This window comes from Hirundo rustica, chromosome 23 (assembly GCF_015227805.2).
Source record: "Hirundo rustica isolate bHirRus1 chromosome 23, bHirRus1.pri.v3, whole genome shotgun sequence".
Taxonomy (NCBI): domain Eukaryota; kingdom Metazoa; phylum Chordata; class Aves; order Passeriformes; family Hirundinidae; genus Hirundo; species Hirundo rustica.
The window spans coordinates 4,621,047-4,640,226 of NC_053472.1; the positions used below are offsets into that span (position 1 = coordinate 4,621,047).

The window sequence follows — 19,180 nt, forward strand, 5'->3', positions numbered from 1 at the left end:
GGCTTGTCACTGCTGCCACAACCACCAGAGGTGACACCGGGAACCACCACAGACCTTGGAATTCTGGCAGCCTGGAGAGAGCCACCGAGGATTTTGTGTTCAGGCACGAGCAAAGAGCAGGAAACAGCCAGGCCTGCACCGGCCCCACCTTTGCTGCTCTTCTTCTAAAGCCAGACTGAGCTCCCTCTGCTCCGGAGTTCAGGGACGATCTCCTGTCAACCACCAAGTTTTTACATCACTGAGGTCACAGAAACTGCTCCTGATTTTGGAGTGTGAGGGTTTTGGAAAAGGGGCTCCAACACCAGCTCTGGCTGTTGCCCAGTTCTCTTCCTGGCAGCATCCACGGCAGCGTTCCAGGCTTGGGGTTCTCAGAGGAAATCTGGATGTTTATAACCCGGGGAATTGGGGGGCTGAGGTGAGGAGGGAAGAGCCCATCCATGAGGATGAAGTGCTGGGTTAATACTGACAATAATCCCACACGGCAGGACAGGCCTTGGTGCATCCCAAAACACCCAGGGAGCTCCTGGCAGCCTGCAGGAGGATTTGGCTGGTGCTGGCAGTGGTGATGCTCTTCAAACAACGGGAATTCTTCCCTACCCTCCAAGGGCTCCAACTCCCAGACCAAAATCGCCTCTGCTCCCTCTCCTGTCACCTGAACTCATCCCCCACAGGTTTCTGGGGGAAGAACAAGAGCTGGGATTTTTCTGACAAGGGACAGAGGTGATTTCTCGCCAGCAGCTAAAAGGGAAAACATTTGGTTCAGAGGAGCAGGAGGATCCTGGTGCTGAGCAAACATCGCTCTGACCATCCATGGGATGTGCAGGACTGGCTTCCTTAAAGAGCTCAGAACCTGGGGAGAGGGAGTGGAGTGTTCTCAGACACCCTGCAGGAGCAGCCCCGTGCTGGGGACAGCCTGAACAGCCCTGAGCCGAGCAGGACGGGGAAAATTCCTTGTCACCCTCACTTGACACACAGCGCCCAAAAAGCACGGAGATGCCTGAAGCCCACGGGAGGGGCAGGGCAGGAACGCAGAGCTCCTCGCTGCCACATCCATCCTGCGTGAAATCCAGCACCGGGGCACGGATAACGAACGGACACGGGCTCAGGGCAGAGGCACAGCTCAGGCCGCCCTGGGACAGCCGGAATCCCGCCCTGTCCCCGTCCTGGCAGGAATTCCAGCAGCAAACCCCAGCAGGAAGTGCCCCAGAGCTGCTCCAGCCTTCTCGGGCTGCCCGTCTCCATTCTGCATTGGCACGGACGATTTCCAAGGAAAGGAAAACTCGACAAAAGCCAAGCCCGCCCCAAAAAAACAACCCCAAACCCCACCCCGAGCCCTCAGCAAGACATACTTCAGGTACTAAAACTTACTGGCCCTATAATCAGCAGTACCTGTGGCTAACTCCACGGCAGCCCTTTTTCATTCAGTAGTGAATCAGGGGCAGAGCTGCCCCACATCTTTGAAACACTTCTGGGTTTGCGTGGTTTTTCTCTTTTTTTTTTTTTTTTTCCTCTTTTCTTTTTTTTTGCTTTTTTTTGATCCAGAGAAGAGTTACAAAAAGTGCTGCAGGTCCAAGTATTTTTATCACTTTACAAAGGAGACAATGATCAAAGCCAACAAAGTCAAGAAAAAAAAAACAAACCCAAATTAAACCTCTTTCTCCTCTCCCAGCAAAGGAATGGGAAAGGGGAAAAGGAAAATTCGCCCATCTCAAGTGCCTGGCTGTTTAGTGCATGGAAAACTCCTGTTCCACACGTGATGACATGAGCAATTCCCATGCAGCTGGTTGGATACAGACAAATTCCAGCCGTAAAATTCCATTCTAACACCTTCATGAGTAGCTCTTGGTAGTCTGAGTGCCAGCAGGGAGTGCAGAGTCCAGTCCAGTGAGGAAACACCTGCACACGGATCCCCCCTGTCCCCTCACCAGGCAGGGTGGCCACGTGCAGGGGGCCACAACTGTCACCACCCAAAAACAGACCAAAAAAAAAAAAGGCAGATTAAAAAATTAAAATGTGCTTTTGATACACGGAATGAAGTCAAATAAATACATTGATTTTTTTTCTTCTTCTTCTTTTAAATGTCTAAATACATTTTTTTTTTTTTTTTTATATCCTACACCCAAAGCTCTGTACATTTGGTTTGGTTGTTTTTTTTTTTTTTTTCCTGCTCTGAAAAAAAAAAAAAAAAAAGAATTTCTGGTAGCAAGGAGAGGAGCAGGATAGAATAGACTCCCTCACTGACAAGATAGTGCAGATGCCCCACAGGAAAAGCACCCCCATGCCCACTTTGCTAGAGAATGGTTCCTGTTTGGATGCTCCAAACCCTCATCCCAGAGTCCAGAGGGGAGACAGCAGGTGCTGTGTCCTGATTCTCTTCATCCAATCTTCAGCCACTCCTGGAAACACGACTAGCTTTTGTCTGAAGGAGGGGAAAAGGGGAAAAAAAAAGGGAAAAAGGTGGTGAGAGGGAGGGATGCACTGAGAGGAGAGCGTGGGGCATTTCTGACCACTCCTACAGCTGTTCAGTGAGAGCTTCACACCCATCTCACCTCCAAACCTTCGCCAGGGGTTCAGCAATTCCAGCTGCAGGCTGCCTGAGGCACCCAGAGCCATCCCAGGGAGAGCAGAGCCAGGCTCAGCATTTCAGGAATCTCCCTGTGGGAATTCTCATCCCTCTGGAGGGGGATGAAGGTGAGGACAGAACTTTCCAGAGGAGGAACAAGCTCAGCTGATCCTCCAGGGATGGAGCTGACCTTTCCTGCAGGCAGCACTGCCAGAGCTGCTCAAGGAGGTGAAACCCTCTCTGGTCCAGCTCTGGCTGGACTGATCCCTTCAGATTTCAGCTTTTCTATTTTCCATCTGTTTGTAACCCTGCAGTTCTTTAGTGCAGCACTCCAAACCCCACACACAGTGGGAGCTGCTGCTTCCCCATTTTGCTCACACACAACAATTCCTCTCCAGGCCTGGCCATCAAGGACACCTCACTGCCTCAGGCCTGAGAGATGGAAACAAAAGTGAGCTGGGGGCAGCAAACTTGGGGTCAATGACTTCATTAGCTGAAGCTGTAATTGGGAGATGAACCCCAATGTGCAAATGGCCCAAAGTGATCAAAGTGTGCAAACCCGTGACCATTGTCCATTTTGGGTGCAGCCCCTGGGGGGGCTTTGTCTGCCCTCAAGGTACCTGAGGGCCCTTCCATAAAAAGGACTGATTTTTATTCTCTGAATTCTGTCTGGCCTCTGGTTTTAGGCAAGCCCAAAAAGGCCTCACCTCCAACACTGACTTTGTGCTCTGGGTGTGATTTTGGGGCTCAGGGGGTCCCTGCTGCTCCTACCTGAGTGCTCTCCTGTGGAGGCTGAGCCAGCCAGCCCCTGGCGCCGCAGAACGCTGTAATCCTCCTCAACCTCCTGCAAAACAACAACAACAGCCCCAAAACTCAACTGGCTCTCCATTTACCAAGCAAACAAAGAGGGGGTTCAAAGAGGAAAAGACAAGTTTCACTACTGCAAACACCCAGAGTGGAGTGACCCCTCTCAGCTCCTTTATCAGCAGCTTTATTTACATGCAATATTCTGATTTCAGGGAAATTAAAGGCTGGCTATCGGATGTTTCACACATCAAACCTTCTGCAGTTATTCTATAAAGAGAAAAACTTTCCCATGCACAAATCATTTGGAATATACAGAGCCTGAAAAACCTCGGTCTGATATCCTCGGAGCAACTCAGCATCTTCATCTGACACCACGAGCAGCAGCACATGAGAGATTTCAGACATTTACCAAGGCTGGAAAAGACCTTGGAGATCTTTGAGTCCAGCCCATGCCTGAAGACCACCTTGTCACCAAGTGCCACACCCAGGCTGTCCTTGAGCACCTCCAGGGATGGGGACTCCGACCCTCCCACCCCTCTGTGAAGAATTCCTCCCTAATCTTCATGTCAGGAATCCACATTCCTCAGGCCTGTTGAAAACTCTACTTGTGCAGGCTTGTCCCATCCCTCGGAAATGTCTCCAGATCGAAATCAAAGCAATAAAGAGCTCCCCAACTCCAGCAGAGCTATTGGCCTGATCAGGATATTCTGACTGAGTTGTGACTCAATGCACAAAAAACAGCAAAAAAAAGCAGAAGATTTTGCTTTAAAGGCTTCCAGGAGTAAAAGCCTGAGATAAAGAGAAACCTGCCTGTGTTCTTGCCCATCCAAATTACTTTAAAGCTGTTTTCTAACCCAAAACTCAACGGGTATGGAAATGGTCCAACGCCCGCCCAGGTGACGATCAAACCTCCTACGTGCACTAATAACAATTAACAACAATTAAAAAAAAAAAAAAAACAACAAAAAGCCACGCACCTTCAGCTTCTCCAGGGCATCCTCGATGTTGTGGATGTACTGCATGAGCTGCACTCGGATCTCCAGAGGGAGCTGAGGGCTGCCCAGGAAGGGACAGGGCTCCTCCAGCCCTGCCCAGCGCGAGCCCAGCAGCTCCTCGGGGAACGGGGAGCTGCCCCCGTCCGAGCGGGCGTCCCTTGGGGACAGGGGCTGCCGCTGCTGCTGGGGACAGTCCAGGGGGGGCTGGCTGTGGGAGGTGCACTGCAGGACCAGGGCTGACACCTCCTCGTCCGTGGAGCTCTCCTGCACCGTTCCGTATCCGTCGAGGATCAAATAATTTCCTGCGGAGACAACGGGGTTTCACTCGGACGTCCCCAAGAAGTTTCGGGGCTCGGGGAGGGGTTTGAGCAGATTTTCAGAGACAGAAGTGGGGATGTCCCACAGCCCAACTCCTGAGAAAAATCCTTTGTGAAAACTCCAAGGATCAGTGGTGATGTCAGACCCAGCTGGGTCACAGATGGTTTTTGCACTGTATACTCAAAAATCCCCTAATTAAATGGACAGGGCCGGGACTCAGTGATCCTTCTGGCTCCTCTCCAGCTCAGGATATTCTCTGAGCTCATCACCTCCTTTCCTGCTCACCCAAAATCTCGGTTTCTATGCTAATATCTGAAAATCCTGCTCTTGTACTAATGGCACCCGACAAATCCAGCTGCTGCATTCCCAAACTCCACTCCCCAGCCCGGGCACTGGGGATGCTTTTAGACGGGTGAGGTTTAAAACACAGCTTGCTGAGGTGCTAAAAGTTAAAATAATTACAGACAGAAAACGCTTTCACAACCTGCACCCAGCAACAGGAGTTTATTTAATGAATTTCCCTGTGATGCCACAGCAAAGCCAGCACAGGGGACTCAGAATTGACTAAAAACAGATCAATCTCATTCTGACGTCCCCAGTACTGTTAAAAAAGTAAACAGTGGAAGAGGTGACAAATAAATTAGATGCTTCAAGTTGTTGGCTCAGTTTTAATAATTTAAAATGTCTCAGTGAGAAAAAAATATTTGCAGTACGTAGTTGGAAAGGAGCATTGGGGCAGTCACAAATTGGCTTATGCACGTGGATATAATCCAATTTTGAAATAAAAGCATATTTATGGATAAGAGACTTCTGTGTGGCTGTTAGTGTTGAATCCACCTGATAGCAGCTGCTTCTGCTAGGAAATGCACAGGAGACAAAGCTCAGCTTCTGTGCTAAGTTTGGTGTGCTCAGGTAGCTGTCAAACAGTCAATTAGTGCAGCAGTAACAATAAAAATAATGAAATAATAAAGTTTTAAGAGGTTCAGAGTATGGTAAGGTTACAGGAGACCATTACAGCCTAAAATTAAAAGTCTCCAGTTTCTTTCCTGAAGCTTGATCAGGAAAAGGGCTTTAAAAAGTGCTCTGCCTTCAGGGAAAACCTTTTCCCTCCAGGTCCCTACGGGCAGCAGGGAGTTAAAAGTGGTCCAGGACAGGCACAATCGAGGGCTTGGCTTGTGCCTGGTGCCTCTGCAATTCCAGTGTGCCCACAGCATTTCACCTTCTCCATCACAGGAAGAATTCATCAGGTCCACCTTTGCACAGGGCTAAAATGACTTGTGAGTTGGGAACAGGCTTTCCTATCCCAGAAAAGCAGAAGGTGACGCGTGGAGCTCACCTGAGATCCGAATCTGCACCTCCTCGTCCTCCTTCCTGTCCAGCAGCTCGCTCTCGGCGGGGTTCTCGTCGCTGTGAGCTTCCCGGGCATCGAAGAAACGCTCCCCGCTCTCCTCAGCCCCCAGCCCCTCCAGCTCCGAGCCGGAGCCCTCCAGGTTCGTGCTGTCCATGGGCAAAGCGCCCCCGGCCCCGGGCTCGGTGCCCGCCGGCCGCGTGGCGTCCCCCGAGGCCGGGCACTCGGCTGCAGTCCGGGGGCCGTGCCCGGCCGCGGGCTCTCGAGTTCTGCCGAGGCTCCTGTCCTCTCCAGGCTGCTGCAGTTTGCTGTCAGAGGGCTGCAGCTCGTTCCCGCTCTCTGTCTGGGCTTCCTGGGACACGCTCCTGAACCTGGGCAAGCGCTGTCTGTCCTCCAGGGTGCCCTTCTCGGCCAGGCCCAGCTGCTGCACCAAGAGCTGCCGCAGCAACCCCACTGCAAGGACAGGCAAGGGTCAGGCAAAAGCTCCGGGGTGAGATGGACAGGACTGGGACTCGGTGGTCAGACTGAGCAGATTTTCAGAGACAGAAGTGGGGATGTCCCACAGCCCAACTCCTGAGAAAAATCCTTTGTGAAAACTCCAAGGATCAGTGGTGATATCAGACCCAGCTGGGTCACAGATCAGGGACGGTTTTTGCACTGTATATTCAAAAATCCTCTAATTAAATGGACAGGGCTTGGACTCAGTGATCCTTCTGGCTCCTCTCCAGCTCAGGATATTCTCTGAGCTCATCACGTCCCTTCCTGCTCACCCAAAATCTCGGTTTCTATGATAATATCTGGAAATCCTGCTCTTGCACTAACGGCACCCGACAAATCCAGGCAACGCTCAGAGCACAGAAGGGATTAAAACAGACACAAAAGTCACCCTCTGACAGAGGTGTGACTCCTCTCCTTGCTCTTGGTTGGAAAAACAGGGATAAAAATAAATGTATTAAAGGCTGCAGCCTCTCTCCTCTGTTTTACCTTGCAATATGTCAGGACATGTTGCATCTCCTTGGAGAAGACCAAAGAAATTGTCTCCAGAAATTATCCTGAGTGCCTGGGTTTTACCCTGCAAAGGAGTTCACGGCTGTGGTTACAGCAGGGGATTCCCACCTCTAGGAAATTGGGAATATTCCACTCAGGTTTGAAATGACAGAGCAGGGAAAAAAAAAAAAATCAAGAAATATTTTCCCTAAAATTCGATGCAAATTTATGCCTGGTTGAACTTCAACCCACATTCCTTTAGTTCCCAAATTATCCCAACCAAACACTTCATAACAGGGACACATCGTTCCAAACAAAAACGTGCTGCTGTCAAGAGCCTCGGATTGTTCCTCCTCGCCACAAAACGCTCTTGCAACACCCAGAAAAAGCTGTGATGTGGAACAGCAGAACTGCCACTCAGCTCAGGCTCCTGTCACAACGTTGGAGAGCTCCTCTTTTAACTCCCAGCACTCAGGAGACGCTGCAGGGTCACTCAAACTGTCCCTACACACCCCCAGAGTAAGATTATTTTAGCCACGGCCTCTTAAAACAAGCACCAAGAATATCTGTCCAATATTCAGAAGAAGAAAAGAACTTTGAAACCTCTAAGAAGTTGAATAAACGGATTTAAAGCTCCGAGATAACTCTGAGGCTGCAGAGAAATGTCATTGCTTGGACAGAGAGATGGAAGAGGCAGCTAGGGCCAAGGATGGGAGAGCTCTGCCTTTTGGTAAAAGCAAATATTCCACAGACTCTTCCCTCCAAGTACAACTGAGGGACTTTGTGTCCCTTCCAGAGTTGCCAAGGAGAGATCTGTGGATTAATGAATCCATTCAAATTTCAGGGAGTTATATTTAGGAGCTGGACTGCCAGAGCTGGTCCAGCAGGTTGCAGAGCTCTGCATTCCTCCTCTGAAAGGAGAGCAGGAGGAAGTGACTAAAAACCTTAAAACCAGTTTCTAACAATGATCTGTCCATCAGGAGAAGCTCTCAACGCACACAAGCGCTCATCTAATTAGACCCAACCACCTCCCAGGTACTCAGGAAATCTGAGCCTGGGCTTGGGATATAAGTGAGCTTAACAATCTGCAGGATTTTACCAAGGGGGAAAAAAGAGGAAAATTATATTCTGCAACACAAGCAAGCTCTCCAGTTCTGCTCCAGTGCTAGGGAAAGAAGTCAAGGCCTGACTGCCTCGTCTTTAAAAACTGCTGACCAGCAATGGCACTGTGCACTGAGGTCTGCAATAGGATTTTGCCATCAAAGCACTCCATGGACGGTAAAAATTCATTATCACCCTCATTCAGGATATAAAACCCCGGAAAAACAAGGAGATGCCTAAAGCCCAGGGAAGGGGCAGTGCCTGGATTCAGATCTCCTTGCTGCCAGATGCATTCTGTGTGAAATCCAGCCCAGGGGGAGTGGGTAATAAATGGAAACAGGCTGCTTGAACAAACCCCACCTCCAAATCCCCCTGCCCACGGGTACTCACAGTTCCTCAGGGCATCCCGTGCCCACTGCCCCTCTGGCACCGAGGCTGAGCTGCTGGCTGGGTGTTCGTAGCAGGCAGAGGAGTCCTTCAGTGCCAGCTCTGCCTGCTGCACCTTCTCAAACTGCCCCTCAGCCCCCAGCAGCCCCTCCACCTTGGCCTTTTCAGACATGATGGGCGAAGAGGACTGAGGGTTCAGTATTAAGGGAGACTCCAGGCCCAAATCTTTATCTAGGAAACAAAAATTCAGGTGGAACGACGATGATAAAACTGCGGAAAATTCCACTCTGGGAACACTAAAATTCTTGAGCTTTTAGTAAAAGGCCAGTTCTTTCCAGGTTTAAAGAAAAAAGACTCTCCCAGCAGTTTGTAAATCAGGTGGAAATAGTAAAAGGTGCATTTCCAAGGGGTTCGGCATCACTTCTCCGAGAGACTTGTAAAGAAATCATCCCTTTCCAGGACAAGCTCAAAGCTGCCCCAGGATCCCCAAGCCCCCAGGAACACGGCTGGGCACATCTGCACTCCGTGGGGCAAATCTCCTGCTCCCACTTCCCCGAATCCCCTTTTACCTGGACTTTGCAGGCTGCTGGCAGGAATGTCATGCTGCTCTTTCAGCTTCTGCTGCTCCTCTTCTTCACGCTCCTCTCTGCAGGGAAGGAAGAACAAACACATCCTTTCAGTCACGTTGATCTGCAGGAGAACCATGCTTTGGAGGGCAGGTTTTGAGCAGGAAAAGGGGTGCTGGAGAACAAAAAAAAAATCAGCTTTTCTTCTTCCTGCAGCTCTGACTTACTCGCCAGGGCCTGACTGAGGCAGTGGGATCACTCTTCTGCTGCTCCCCATCTTCACAGTTCCTGCCATCTGAGCTATAAGGTCCTGCCAGCTGCAGCACAAACAGCAAATAAAACCATGCAGCAAGTGGAACAGAATGAGCATTTCTCTGTTTAATCCTCTTAAATCCAATTGATATTATAACTGCTTTTCTTACCAAAAGAAATGTCTTTCTTTTCTTAAAGTTCTGTTACATTCAGCCCCCTCCCCAGGAACACTCTTGAAATCATAAAGCTCAGCTCACCTGGATGCTCGTCAGCAGATAGAAATGATAGACAGGACTTGTTAATTTATATATAAATACATAAAAAAGCATGATTTCACACCTCACTGAAGTGCAATACGTGCAGCAGCAGTCACGGATCCCATAAACACATCTAGCTCTGCGTATTCTTTAGGAGAAAAAAGAGTTTCTCCCAATAAAGCCATGGAACCCAGTCCCTGCAGTGGGGTGTTTATGAAGCCAGAATGTAAATCTGCAAAGATCTCTGGTGCTGCATGAAGATGCAGGATTAATTCTCTGTCTGATCTGGCAGCCAGGCCCAAAAAATCGGAATTTTCAGGGTAAATAAAAGCATTTTGGAGGTCAGGAAAGGGTCTGGAGTGAGCCAGCTGGGAGGGACTATCCATGGATGCTTCCTACAGAGACCACCAGGTTTCCAGCTAACTTTGGAGAAAGAACTCAGGGAATTCATGAGGTAAAGGTCTCTCAGGTCCAACAAACCCAGCAGCAGCTGGAATTGACCCCAGGACTTACACATTCTTCTCTGAGACAGTCTGTGCCACCAGCTCGTAGATGTGAGCCCCCGTCGCTGACATGGAGATGACGAAGAAAGCTTTGTTATCTGCACCAACACAGGGAAGGGAGCACTGAGACACGTCCCACACAGCCTCCCAAAAATTCCTACAGCAAGCCATAACCCCAGCCCAAAGCAAGGAGAACGTCCATGAGATAACTCTCTAACGCTAATACAGAAACACTGACCTTGTCCTGTCAAAGAAATGTGCCCTCAAAGGAAAAAAAAACATTTTGAAAAGACTTCATTCCTCCTCTTTTCCCTTCTAATAATTTCCAGAGCGCTTCTCCTCTAACACAATCTTTTACTTTCATTTAGAAGTCTATTTAAAACCCAAGCAATGCCTATTACCGATGCAAAGGAGTTAAACAGCTCATCCATACTAAGCACGATGTTGGACAACCAAGAATTAAGCCTACGCAAGTTTTCCGCATTCTGCTCTGCAAATCTACACAAAATCATCTCCCTCAACCGAGCTAATCTTTATTTTTGGCTTCTCTTTTTGCTTCCTCAGTGGGCTGCACTGACCTGTGGCCACCTGGCGGACCAGCACGGTGTTGAGTTTGATGATGGGGCTGAAGGTGTGTTTGCTGTCGGCCGTGGACGCCAGGATCTTGCTGTGGCACTTCAGCACCAGTTTGTCATCTTGCTTCTGCAGCAGCACCAGGATGTCCTCCAGCAGCAGAGTGTACAGATCTGCCCAGAGTGCCAAAAAAAAGAGCCCAGAACGAGTTAAAAGATTGCATTTCTGATTACTCATGCAGAGGCAGCAATCAGTGCTGTGCCGTTCCAGGCAAGGCTTGCAAATCTTCCTCGTGAAAACTCCAGCAGAAAGCTGCAGATGGAATTGGATCAGCTCATGACTGACTGCTGTGTCCCTGCGTGGCCCTAATGATACTCCAGCACATTTCAGAATTGACAAGAATAATTTAATCAGCTCGGAGAAGCACACAGGCATTATTAGAGGTGGCAGTAAGAAGCATAATTGGGAGCTGCAGCAGAGCTTTTCCCTCCTCTCCTTCCCAGCAAACTCACCCAGAGCCAGGGGAGCGAGGGGCGGCCCAGACTCACCGATGGTTTTGTCACGATTCACTTTCCAGGTCAGGGGCCCTTCGTGGAGCATTTTTCTCTTTGTTAGATCCAGGTTCTGTCACCAGGGGAAAGGAAAAAAAATGGAATTTCTACGGAAGCAAGCGATGATAAAACACAGGAATGCCAGAGGGACTCCAGTTTGGAGCTAAGCAGCTAAACCCAGGCTGGGGAAAGAAAGCAGGGAACCCAAAATCTCGTCAGAGATGCTGTTTATCACTTTTCCACTGCTCTTTTCCACATGCCAAGTGCCACAGGGTGGGGAATTCTCCCGCCAAGTCAAGCTCCTGGGCCATTAGGATGTCACCCGTTTCCTAGGAGGAGTTTTTCCTCATTTCCTCACACCCCACATCCAGTTCTAGCATTACAACTGATTAATGCTGCCGCACTCGATTTGCAAGTCAAGTGTGCCCACAAATTATTTACAAATCATCCCGACGATCTGACAGGATTTGTAATGTCAATGGATTCTGCAGGCACTTCAGCGCTGGTGACATTTAGATCTGCAGGCAAGCAGAAGTGACAATTTTCACAATTCATCCCTTCCAAGCCTCAGAGTCTGCAATCAACGACAGCGAGATTTCGTAGCTGCCAGGAAGTTCTTCCTCTCCTCGCTGAAGTTGATTTGGGGAAGGAGACATGACACAGTTTTACAGAAAAGATTGTTTCTGGGGTTTTTTTTTTGTTTTTTTTTTTTTTTGATTCACACTGATTTTGAGGGAGATGGGGAAGCAAGCAGCAGGTAACCAGCTTCCAACAAAACTGCAGGGATTCACAAGAGTTGTGAAATGGTATTTTAAATACTGGACTTCAGGCTTTATTTGGCCATGTGGATCTCCCACGTTTTTGCACAAGCTCTCCTTTGAAAGCCAATCTCACTGTTACACCTCAGGGCTTTCCAAGGCCTCTCCAGTTCCAACAGCATCACTAAGACAGCACTCTCATGAGATAAATATCCTCAGTAATCTCCTCATCCATCAGGCATCTCTTCTGGGATACACTGCTTGAGCTTGCAGGCCATAAAGGTTTGTTGCACAGAGCTGACAAGCTTCATCAGCACCGTGATGTGCAGAACTGGGCTGCTAGAGCCACACAGACCTTCAGGAAGGTGGCAAAACTCACCTTTCTGAGACTAATTGTTTCCATTTTCATGCAGAAATATTTATCTCCGAAGACCACTTGACTGGGCTGCAAACTCAATTCACACAGGGCTGCTCTTAATGCTGCCACTCACCCTGAACTCATCCATCATGGGATCCTCCGACTGCTTCAAGTAGGAGAGGTCGAGCCTCCGCTGATAATCCTCCAAGTGCTGCAGGAAATGCACGGAAAGGGTCACTCGGAGCAGCAGAACTCCCCAGAGCGCAGGTTCACTGCTGTGCCCAGCCCTGCATGGTCACTCTGCCCCTCTCACCTGCTTGTTCTCTGACTCTTTGACAGCCTGGTTCACGTGGTTGAGGATCTGGCGACAGTGATCTGCTGCTTTCTTGACCTTCTCCTTCTCCTCAGGCAGCTCTGCAAGAATAAAACCAAGTGGGACAGGGACTCCCAGCCCCTCCAGGGCAGCCTGCTGACCTCAGATCGGACAAAGAGGAGTTAAACTCGCAGAGAAGTCTATCAACAAAAGCACTGCACTAGCGATCGAAATGAGATTTGTGACAGGAGAGAATTCACTGTGACCTGCAGGTCATTACACTTTATACAATTGTTACTCTCCCTGTTTCAGGGCCTTGTGACGAACACTCACAGTAACCTGAGAAACCCCAAATCCTCACTAAGAGTACAGGCACAGGTGAACCCATCAATTCTCACCAGCACCAGCAGCCACACTGAGAATTCAGTTAACAGGAACATAAACCAGTACATCAAAGATAATGGAGTATCACATGCTTTCCTAATTAGGATTAGAGGGAACTTGTAGCTGCAGTCTATTTTTATGAGTAATGGAATTACTCTGCAGCAGGTATCAGATAGTAAAGCTGGGAAGGCATTTTGTGCTGTTATTTATCACGTTTTTTTACCTGTTGTGCTGAAAGTATCTTCCAGTGTAACAAATCCTAATTAAACCCCACCCTCTGCAAGAGCACGAGGATGTTCAGTGCTGCTTTAGTGGTTTGACAGATTCACTTATTTCACACTGAATTTCCTTTTTATTTTCCTAAGGAGGAGCAAACACTGGATTTTTCTTTTTATTATTAGTTTTTTACACCTCCTGTGCAGAAGGCGGCAGTGAGGTCGCAATGAAAACAGAGAGAGGCAGATAAAATTAAAGTGTTATTTAACACATTTACCTAAAAAACGCTGCTGAGGTGGGTGCCCAAACCCCGGTGGAAAGGCTTTACCTGTGTATTTAGCAATGTTATCCAGCAGCAGGGGGTATTTCGTCAACCTCTGCATCTCCGTGGGGATGATATCCTTCAGCTGCAGCCGCCGGCACAGGGGATTGCTCTCAGCATCCTAAATTTCAACAGCACAATATCTGCATTTGTCATTTTTATTAAGGCCATAATTACCTGAATGCACAACATCTATTCATCACTTAAACATCTATTACTTCACTTTCCAGTAATTAAATACAAGACAAGAGATGCCAAGATCTATCACTCAGACAACACATCCCCTCTCCATCTGCAATTACCCAGAGGAAAAGCTCATCACAGCAGCAGTGCCTTCCTCCCCTCATTACTCCCCATGGGCATGGGCCCATCCCCAATCAATCTCAGTCAGCAGCACCCAGGGAACACATCAGTCTGGGCTTTCACACCGCAGCAAAGCACAGGACATTTGTCAAGATAATCTCCTTGTACTCCCAGAGCTCCTCCCAGCCTGTGCTCATGCAGGTAAAATGTTCTCCTGCAAAGGCCACATGGACCCAGAGCCCACTCCTGGCAGGCAGAGCAGCTGCGCAGCGTCTGTCTCCAGCCCCTGGCACTCTGAGCTCTCTGCCCCACAGAATTTGGCATCTTTGGGCAGCAGCCACCTCGAGGGAGATGGCATCTCCTGCCTGGGACAGCGTGTGCCGCCCTGCATTCCAGCAGCGCTCCCCAGAACTGAGGGCTCCTCCCTCCAGAAACCACCAGGAGAGATAAACACAGCGCTGGGAATGATCCCCAGCTGAAGGCAGCCTTGGGCATGACGTCATTAATTAATGTCATTAATTATCAGAATTTAATCTAGGAGGATTCCTAGATTAAATCTAGGGCTGTGCTGAGGCAACTCAAAGCCTGGTGGAGAAAACTCAAAATCCTGGCGGAGGAAACTCAAAAGCTGGTGGAACTCAGAGCCTGGTGGAAAAAAACTCAAAAGCCAGGAGGAGAAAACTCAAAAGCTGGTGGAGAAAACCTAAAAGCCTGGTGGAAAAAATCTAAAAGCCTGGGGGAGAAAACCTAAAAGCCTGGTGGAAAAAATCTAAAAGCCTGGTGGAAAAAATCTAAAAGCCTGGGGGAGAAAACCTAAAAGCCTGGTGGAAAAAACCTAAAAGCCTGGGGGAGAAAACCCACCTGCACGAAGGTCTGGAAGCGCGAGTCCTTCTTCTGGCGGGACTTGATGACCTCGAGAGCGAAGGGCTGGTTGCTGCAGAAGGTGGCAGTGGCAAGTTTCAGCTTCTCCTCTGCTGCTCCACTAAACTGTGCCAGAAAGCCAAAAAAGCCAAGTTTAGACAGGCTGGAGCTCAGCACGAGCCGCCCTCAGCAGGCAGAGCCACACGGGACTGGGCTCACCAGGGAAGAAAGGAATTATTGGCAAAAATGAGGAGACATTCCTGCCCTGGCTTAAGGCTTTGTCTTCCCAGAGGGGACTTCTACATCTCAGTTCTCCTGAATCCAGCCCTCCCACATCACAGAACCCCAGACTGGTTTGGGTTGAAAGGGATTTTAAAGCTGAAAGGGGATTTTAAATCCCCATCACGGGCAGGGACACCTTCCACTATCCCAAAACATCCTTGAACACTTCCAGGGATGGGGCAGCCAAATCTTTCCATAAGGAGCTCAAAAGTGAAGCCTACAACAGCACTATAAACTGCAAATTTATACATTCTAAGACTAGAAATCAGTATTTTTAACCACCTTTTAACTGCACTGCAGGCAACACCAGGCTCACATTTCAGTGTTACTGAAATAAATCGTGCCACTACGTTTTACAAAATCCCACTCTCACCTTTATGTACCCAAAAGTACCTTTCTATTCTACCCACACATCCTATGGAAATTATCCCTGTGCCTTAAATGACTTTTATCTCCAGTCAGATGAAAATCCTCGGAGTTCTTCCTGCTTTCCTTCCCCCTCATCCTGCAGCTCTGTTTTGGCTCCAGAACTCCCAGCCCTTCAGTTCCCATTGCTGGGAATTATCTCCTCCAACCTCTGGCTCTATTGGTCATTCTATGGCATATTATTTTCAAATACAAGAACTATTAAAAGAATTTTACCCAGGAGAGCAAATCTTCCCCGATTTGGCCAATGACAGAAGTCTCGTTCCTTTTTCGGACAGATTTCATCTGATCGTTCAGTGCAACTTAAGAACAAGGCAAAAAAAGGTCAATTTTGTTAATAGCGGTCCAACTGCTGGCTTAATTTTGAGCATTTAACATAAAAGCTATTCTAGGAGAAGATTAGATTTGAAATTACTTTAATTAGCTAACGAATAATATCCTGCAACTTAATAAATTTAGAATAACTAATAAAACGTGAGGCAACTCCTCTGCGCTTGTGTCCCTCACCTGTCTCCAAACGACCCCTAAGAACCATTCCAAACTTATCTTTTTCTGAGGCTCAATCTCGTTTTTCTACGAACAGGAATAATGCAGAAGCCATAAAACCACACACAGGTGATTATTCAGTGGCTGAAATTGCTATTGTGAGCAGTCCTCTCCCTAAACAACGAGGAAAGGCCACCCTTCAGAAAGACATCGATCTTTATAAATCTGGTTTCTGCTCTTTTTGAGAACAGTTTGTACCATCTCAAAACATAAAGCTCCCTGCTCCTTTTATCGAGCGTGAATCAACAGAGATAAGGAAAAGGAACACTGGGCACATGATTCCTTATCAAAACATCTTTGTGAATCAGAAATGGAACAAGTGTGGGCAAAAGCAGTCCCAGGGCAGCGTCCTGAAGAATTCTGCTCTATCTTAAGCGTTGGGTGAAGCTGCTTCGTGTTCCAGGGTCCCTCTGCTTCAATTTTTCAGCCATGGAAGCCAGAGCTGCAGCGTCCAGCTGCTCCTACCGTGCAGCCCGAGGATATCCTCCAGGTTGGAGAAGATTTTCCTCTTGTCACTGGAGCTGAGGATGCCCTCCCTGGTGACCCTCTGGTAGAAGACGTTGTGCAGGACCTTCAGCGTGCGCACGTGGGCGCGCTCCGTGTAGAACAGCTCTGGGGAGACACGGAGAGCAGGATTGCAGCTGTCAGCTCACAACAGGTCCCTCAGCAGCATTTCCCTCCCCGGTCCATATTCAGGCTCTGCTGTAATCCCACGTATTGACTGTTTGTAAAATTCCATCGTTTACCCCGAACCAACAGCGAGCTCTGAGCTCACAAATCCACACAGAGACTTCTGCAGGAGCTGCAACTCAGATCTGAAGTTTGGGAGTAGCATTTCCATCACCTTTCCAAAAAAAACAAGCTTTTCTTGTTTGCTTTCAGAGAACGTATGAAAAACTGGCCTTTCAGTGCCTTAGAATTGTTTAATAACCACTTGATATTATTTCTCCTCTAAGAGAAATAAACAGTATCAAGTGGATCAATCTCATCTCAGGTTATTTCCCGGTAACAAGCACGGGTTTGACATCTAAGAACCCTTCAAACCACAAGTTCTACAATTCTCCAGCCACTACTTCCCAATATCAGTGAAGAAAAACCTAATTGTGAATTTTAAAAACTTCAAAGCTCCATGGGAAGATTTCAGCTCTGAGCTTGGCCAGGGAGGAAAGAAGCTCCATCTCACCATTTATCACTTCCTGACGCTTGATCTCGTAGGGTTTGAGCCCCATCAGCACCTCCCTGCTCACGAGCTGCTGCCAGTTGGGAGGGTCCATGTCCATGTCGAAGTCATAGAGCTCATCCTCACTCTGCACATCTGCAAAGCCAACACTGTCCGTCCTGATGGGAGGAGAAAAAGCGTGAGGTGATTCCCATTCCAGGGAAAAGCTGTGAACGCGCTCTCCCTGCCAGCTGGGGGCTGCTGGATGCCTGAACCTCTGGGCACATTCCCTAATTTTGCCCTTTACAGACTGACTGCACGTTCTGAGAGTGTTTTCAGAACCCTCCTTTCAATGGCACAGATCAAACCATTTGCAGCCAGGTATCAAGGCAGTGGAAAGGGCAGGTTATGGTTTCTTGCCTCTGTCTGTCTGCAGGTACAGAACCAACAGCAACGCTGGCTGAAAAGGAAAACAGAGATACCTCTACTCCCTAACACAACTCCCATCCACTCAAATCAGCGGATAGAGCAATCATTCCACTTCACTCACAGATCAAAGGGGAATCTTTGCATATGACTCACTCCACCTGCCCTGCAAATGGCTGCCAGTGTCTGATTTCATGTGCTCTTAAAGAAAAAAATATCCTGCAGACAAGTGTGCTGGCTCAGAACAATGAGCACTGCTGCATTCTGCTTCATAACCTCTCGAAATGCAAACAAATTCAGTCAAGTTCAAACATTTCTAAGCACACTCACTTGCGAAAAGGCTTTGGTGTTCCCATGTCAACCATCCTGCAAGGAAGGAAAGAAATCATCAGGGAAGCTTGTGCCTGAATTTCTCCCTGCTCAGATACCCAGCACAACTTGAGAATGCCGGTCTGAGCTCCAAAGCAGAGGATTTTGTCCCCTCTCCTGACATTTTTCTATCACAGCAGAGACACAGAGCGAAGTTTCCTAATCCTACCAACAACATTTAACACAAACAGTATCACTGTAATTTTATGTACTAAATTCCCACTGTCACACTGACAAAGGAGTCTCTACAACGATCTTTTCCAGCCCATCCCAAGATTTCCTGAGTCTCCCTCGAGCACCCAGAGTTACCTCTCTGCCTCTCCCTCCTCCTCCTGCAGGTTTTCCAGAGGAGATGGGAACTCAAAGGTGTTGTTGGGCGTGCGGGGGGTGCCATCCATGGAGTCACTGGCAGGTGGGGCTTCCCCAGGCTGCTTCAAACCTGCACACAGAATAAACGTGAAAGGCGAGGAAATTAGAGAACTTCAAATTAGAGGACATTAGAGAACTTCCCAGCCTCTCCAGAGCCTCTCGATCCCAGCTTCAGAGCCGGAGGAACTCAATTCCCGGACCGGCAAGAACGAATTTCAGTGCCAAAAGCTTCAGGTGACACAGGCTGGCACCCGGAGGGTTTTTCCTGTTGGATGATCCAATCCCGCAGCGGCAGAACCCACTAACAACCACCGCTGCCCGTGCCAAAGATTCCCTCGTTGAGGAAAGCCGATTGAGGCGAGGAAGAGCAGCGCTAATGACATCAAAGCGTTTCCTAACTGGCCCGGCTCGTTGCACCAGCGCCCCGCACATCCTGCTCACAGCACGTCCCTCATTCCACCCCACCTGTGTCACCGTCCTTGCTGCCCTCCGGGGAGGAGAAGGGCCCCGCTGCCAGGGGGGACATGGGGTTGGCAGGGGGGTAAGGGCCGTCGGTGCCGTCGCTGGAGGAGCCGCTCTGGCGCATCTTGCTGGACTCGGGGGGCTCTGGGCTCACGGAAGAGGCCGTGGGCGAGTGCTTGGGGTGCCTGGGCTTCTGCATCTCCATGGCCCTGCCGACTGAACGAAGAGAGAACCATCACGCTGCTGGAACGTGCTCGGAGAAGCGGCGCTTCGGGGCCAAAGCAGGCGTGTGCGTCTTTGAAACGGGGTTTTAACAACAAAACGTTTGGGATCACTCAGTCCTGCTGAAAATCACTCAGTCCTGCTCAAAATCACTCAGTCCTGCTGAAAATCACTCAGTCCTGCTGAAAATCACTCA

At 48.9% G+C, this 19,180-nt stretch overlaps 1 protein-coding gene across 6 annotated transcripts in view; it reads right to left on the reverse strand.

The window, feature by feature from the left end:
- Positions 1-1,562: 1,562 nt before the first annotated feature.
- Positions 1,563-19,180, reverse strand: part of ARHGEF12 (Rho guanine nucleotide exchange factor 12) — a 69,213-nt gene continuing 51,595 nt past the window's right edge. For all 6 annotated transcript variants that reach the window (XM_040084971.2, XM_040084969.2, XM_040084968.2 and 3 more), the window contains 20 exons: positions 18,766-18,978; positions 18,241-18,370; positions 17,893-17,928; positions 17,161-17,315; positions 16,443-16,589; positions 15,648-15,733; positions 14,724-14,849; positions 13,566-13,680; positions 12,638-12,738; positions 12,458-12,535; positions 11,206-11,281; positions 10,663-10,830; positions 10,095-10,182; positions 9,300-9,389; positions 9,076-9,152; positions 8,510-8,737; positions 6,020-6,484; positions 4,348-4,667; positions 3,335-3,407; positions 1,563-2,419 (listed from right to left, as the gene is read on the reverse strand). In XM_040084971.2, coding sequence (XP_039940905.1) covers positions 2,409-2,419; positions 3,335-3,407; positions 4,348-4,667; positions 6,020-6,484; positions 8,510-8,737; positions 9,076-9,152; positions 9,300-9,389; positions 10,095-10,182; positions 10,663-10,830; positions 11,206-11,281; positions 12,458-12,535; positions 12,638-12,738; positions 13,566-13,680; positions 14,724-14,849; positions 15,648-15,733; positions 16,443-16,589; positions 17,161-17,315; positions 17,893-17,928; positions 18,241-18,370; positions 18,766-18,978 — 2,783 coding nt within the window. In that variant the 3' untranslated portion in view covers positions 1,563-2,408. The remainder of the gene's footprint in view (positions 2,420-3,334; positions 3,408-4,347; positions 4,668-6,019; positions 6,485-8,509; positions 8,738-9,075; positions 9,153-9,299; positions 9,390-10,094; positions 10,183-10,662; positions 10,831-11,205; positions 11,282-12,457; positions 12,536-12,637; positions 12,739-13,565; positions 13,681-14,723; positions 14,850-15,647; positions 15,734-16,442; positions 16,590-17,160; positions 17,316-17,892; positions 17,929-18,240; positions 18,371-18,765; positions 18,979-19,180) is intronic.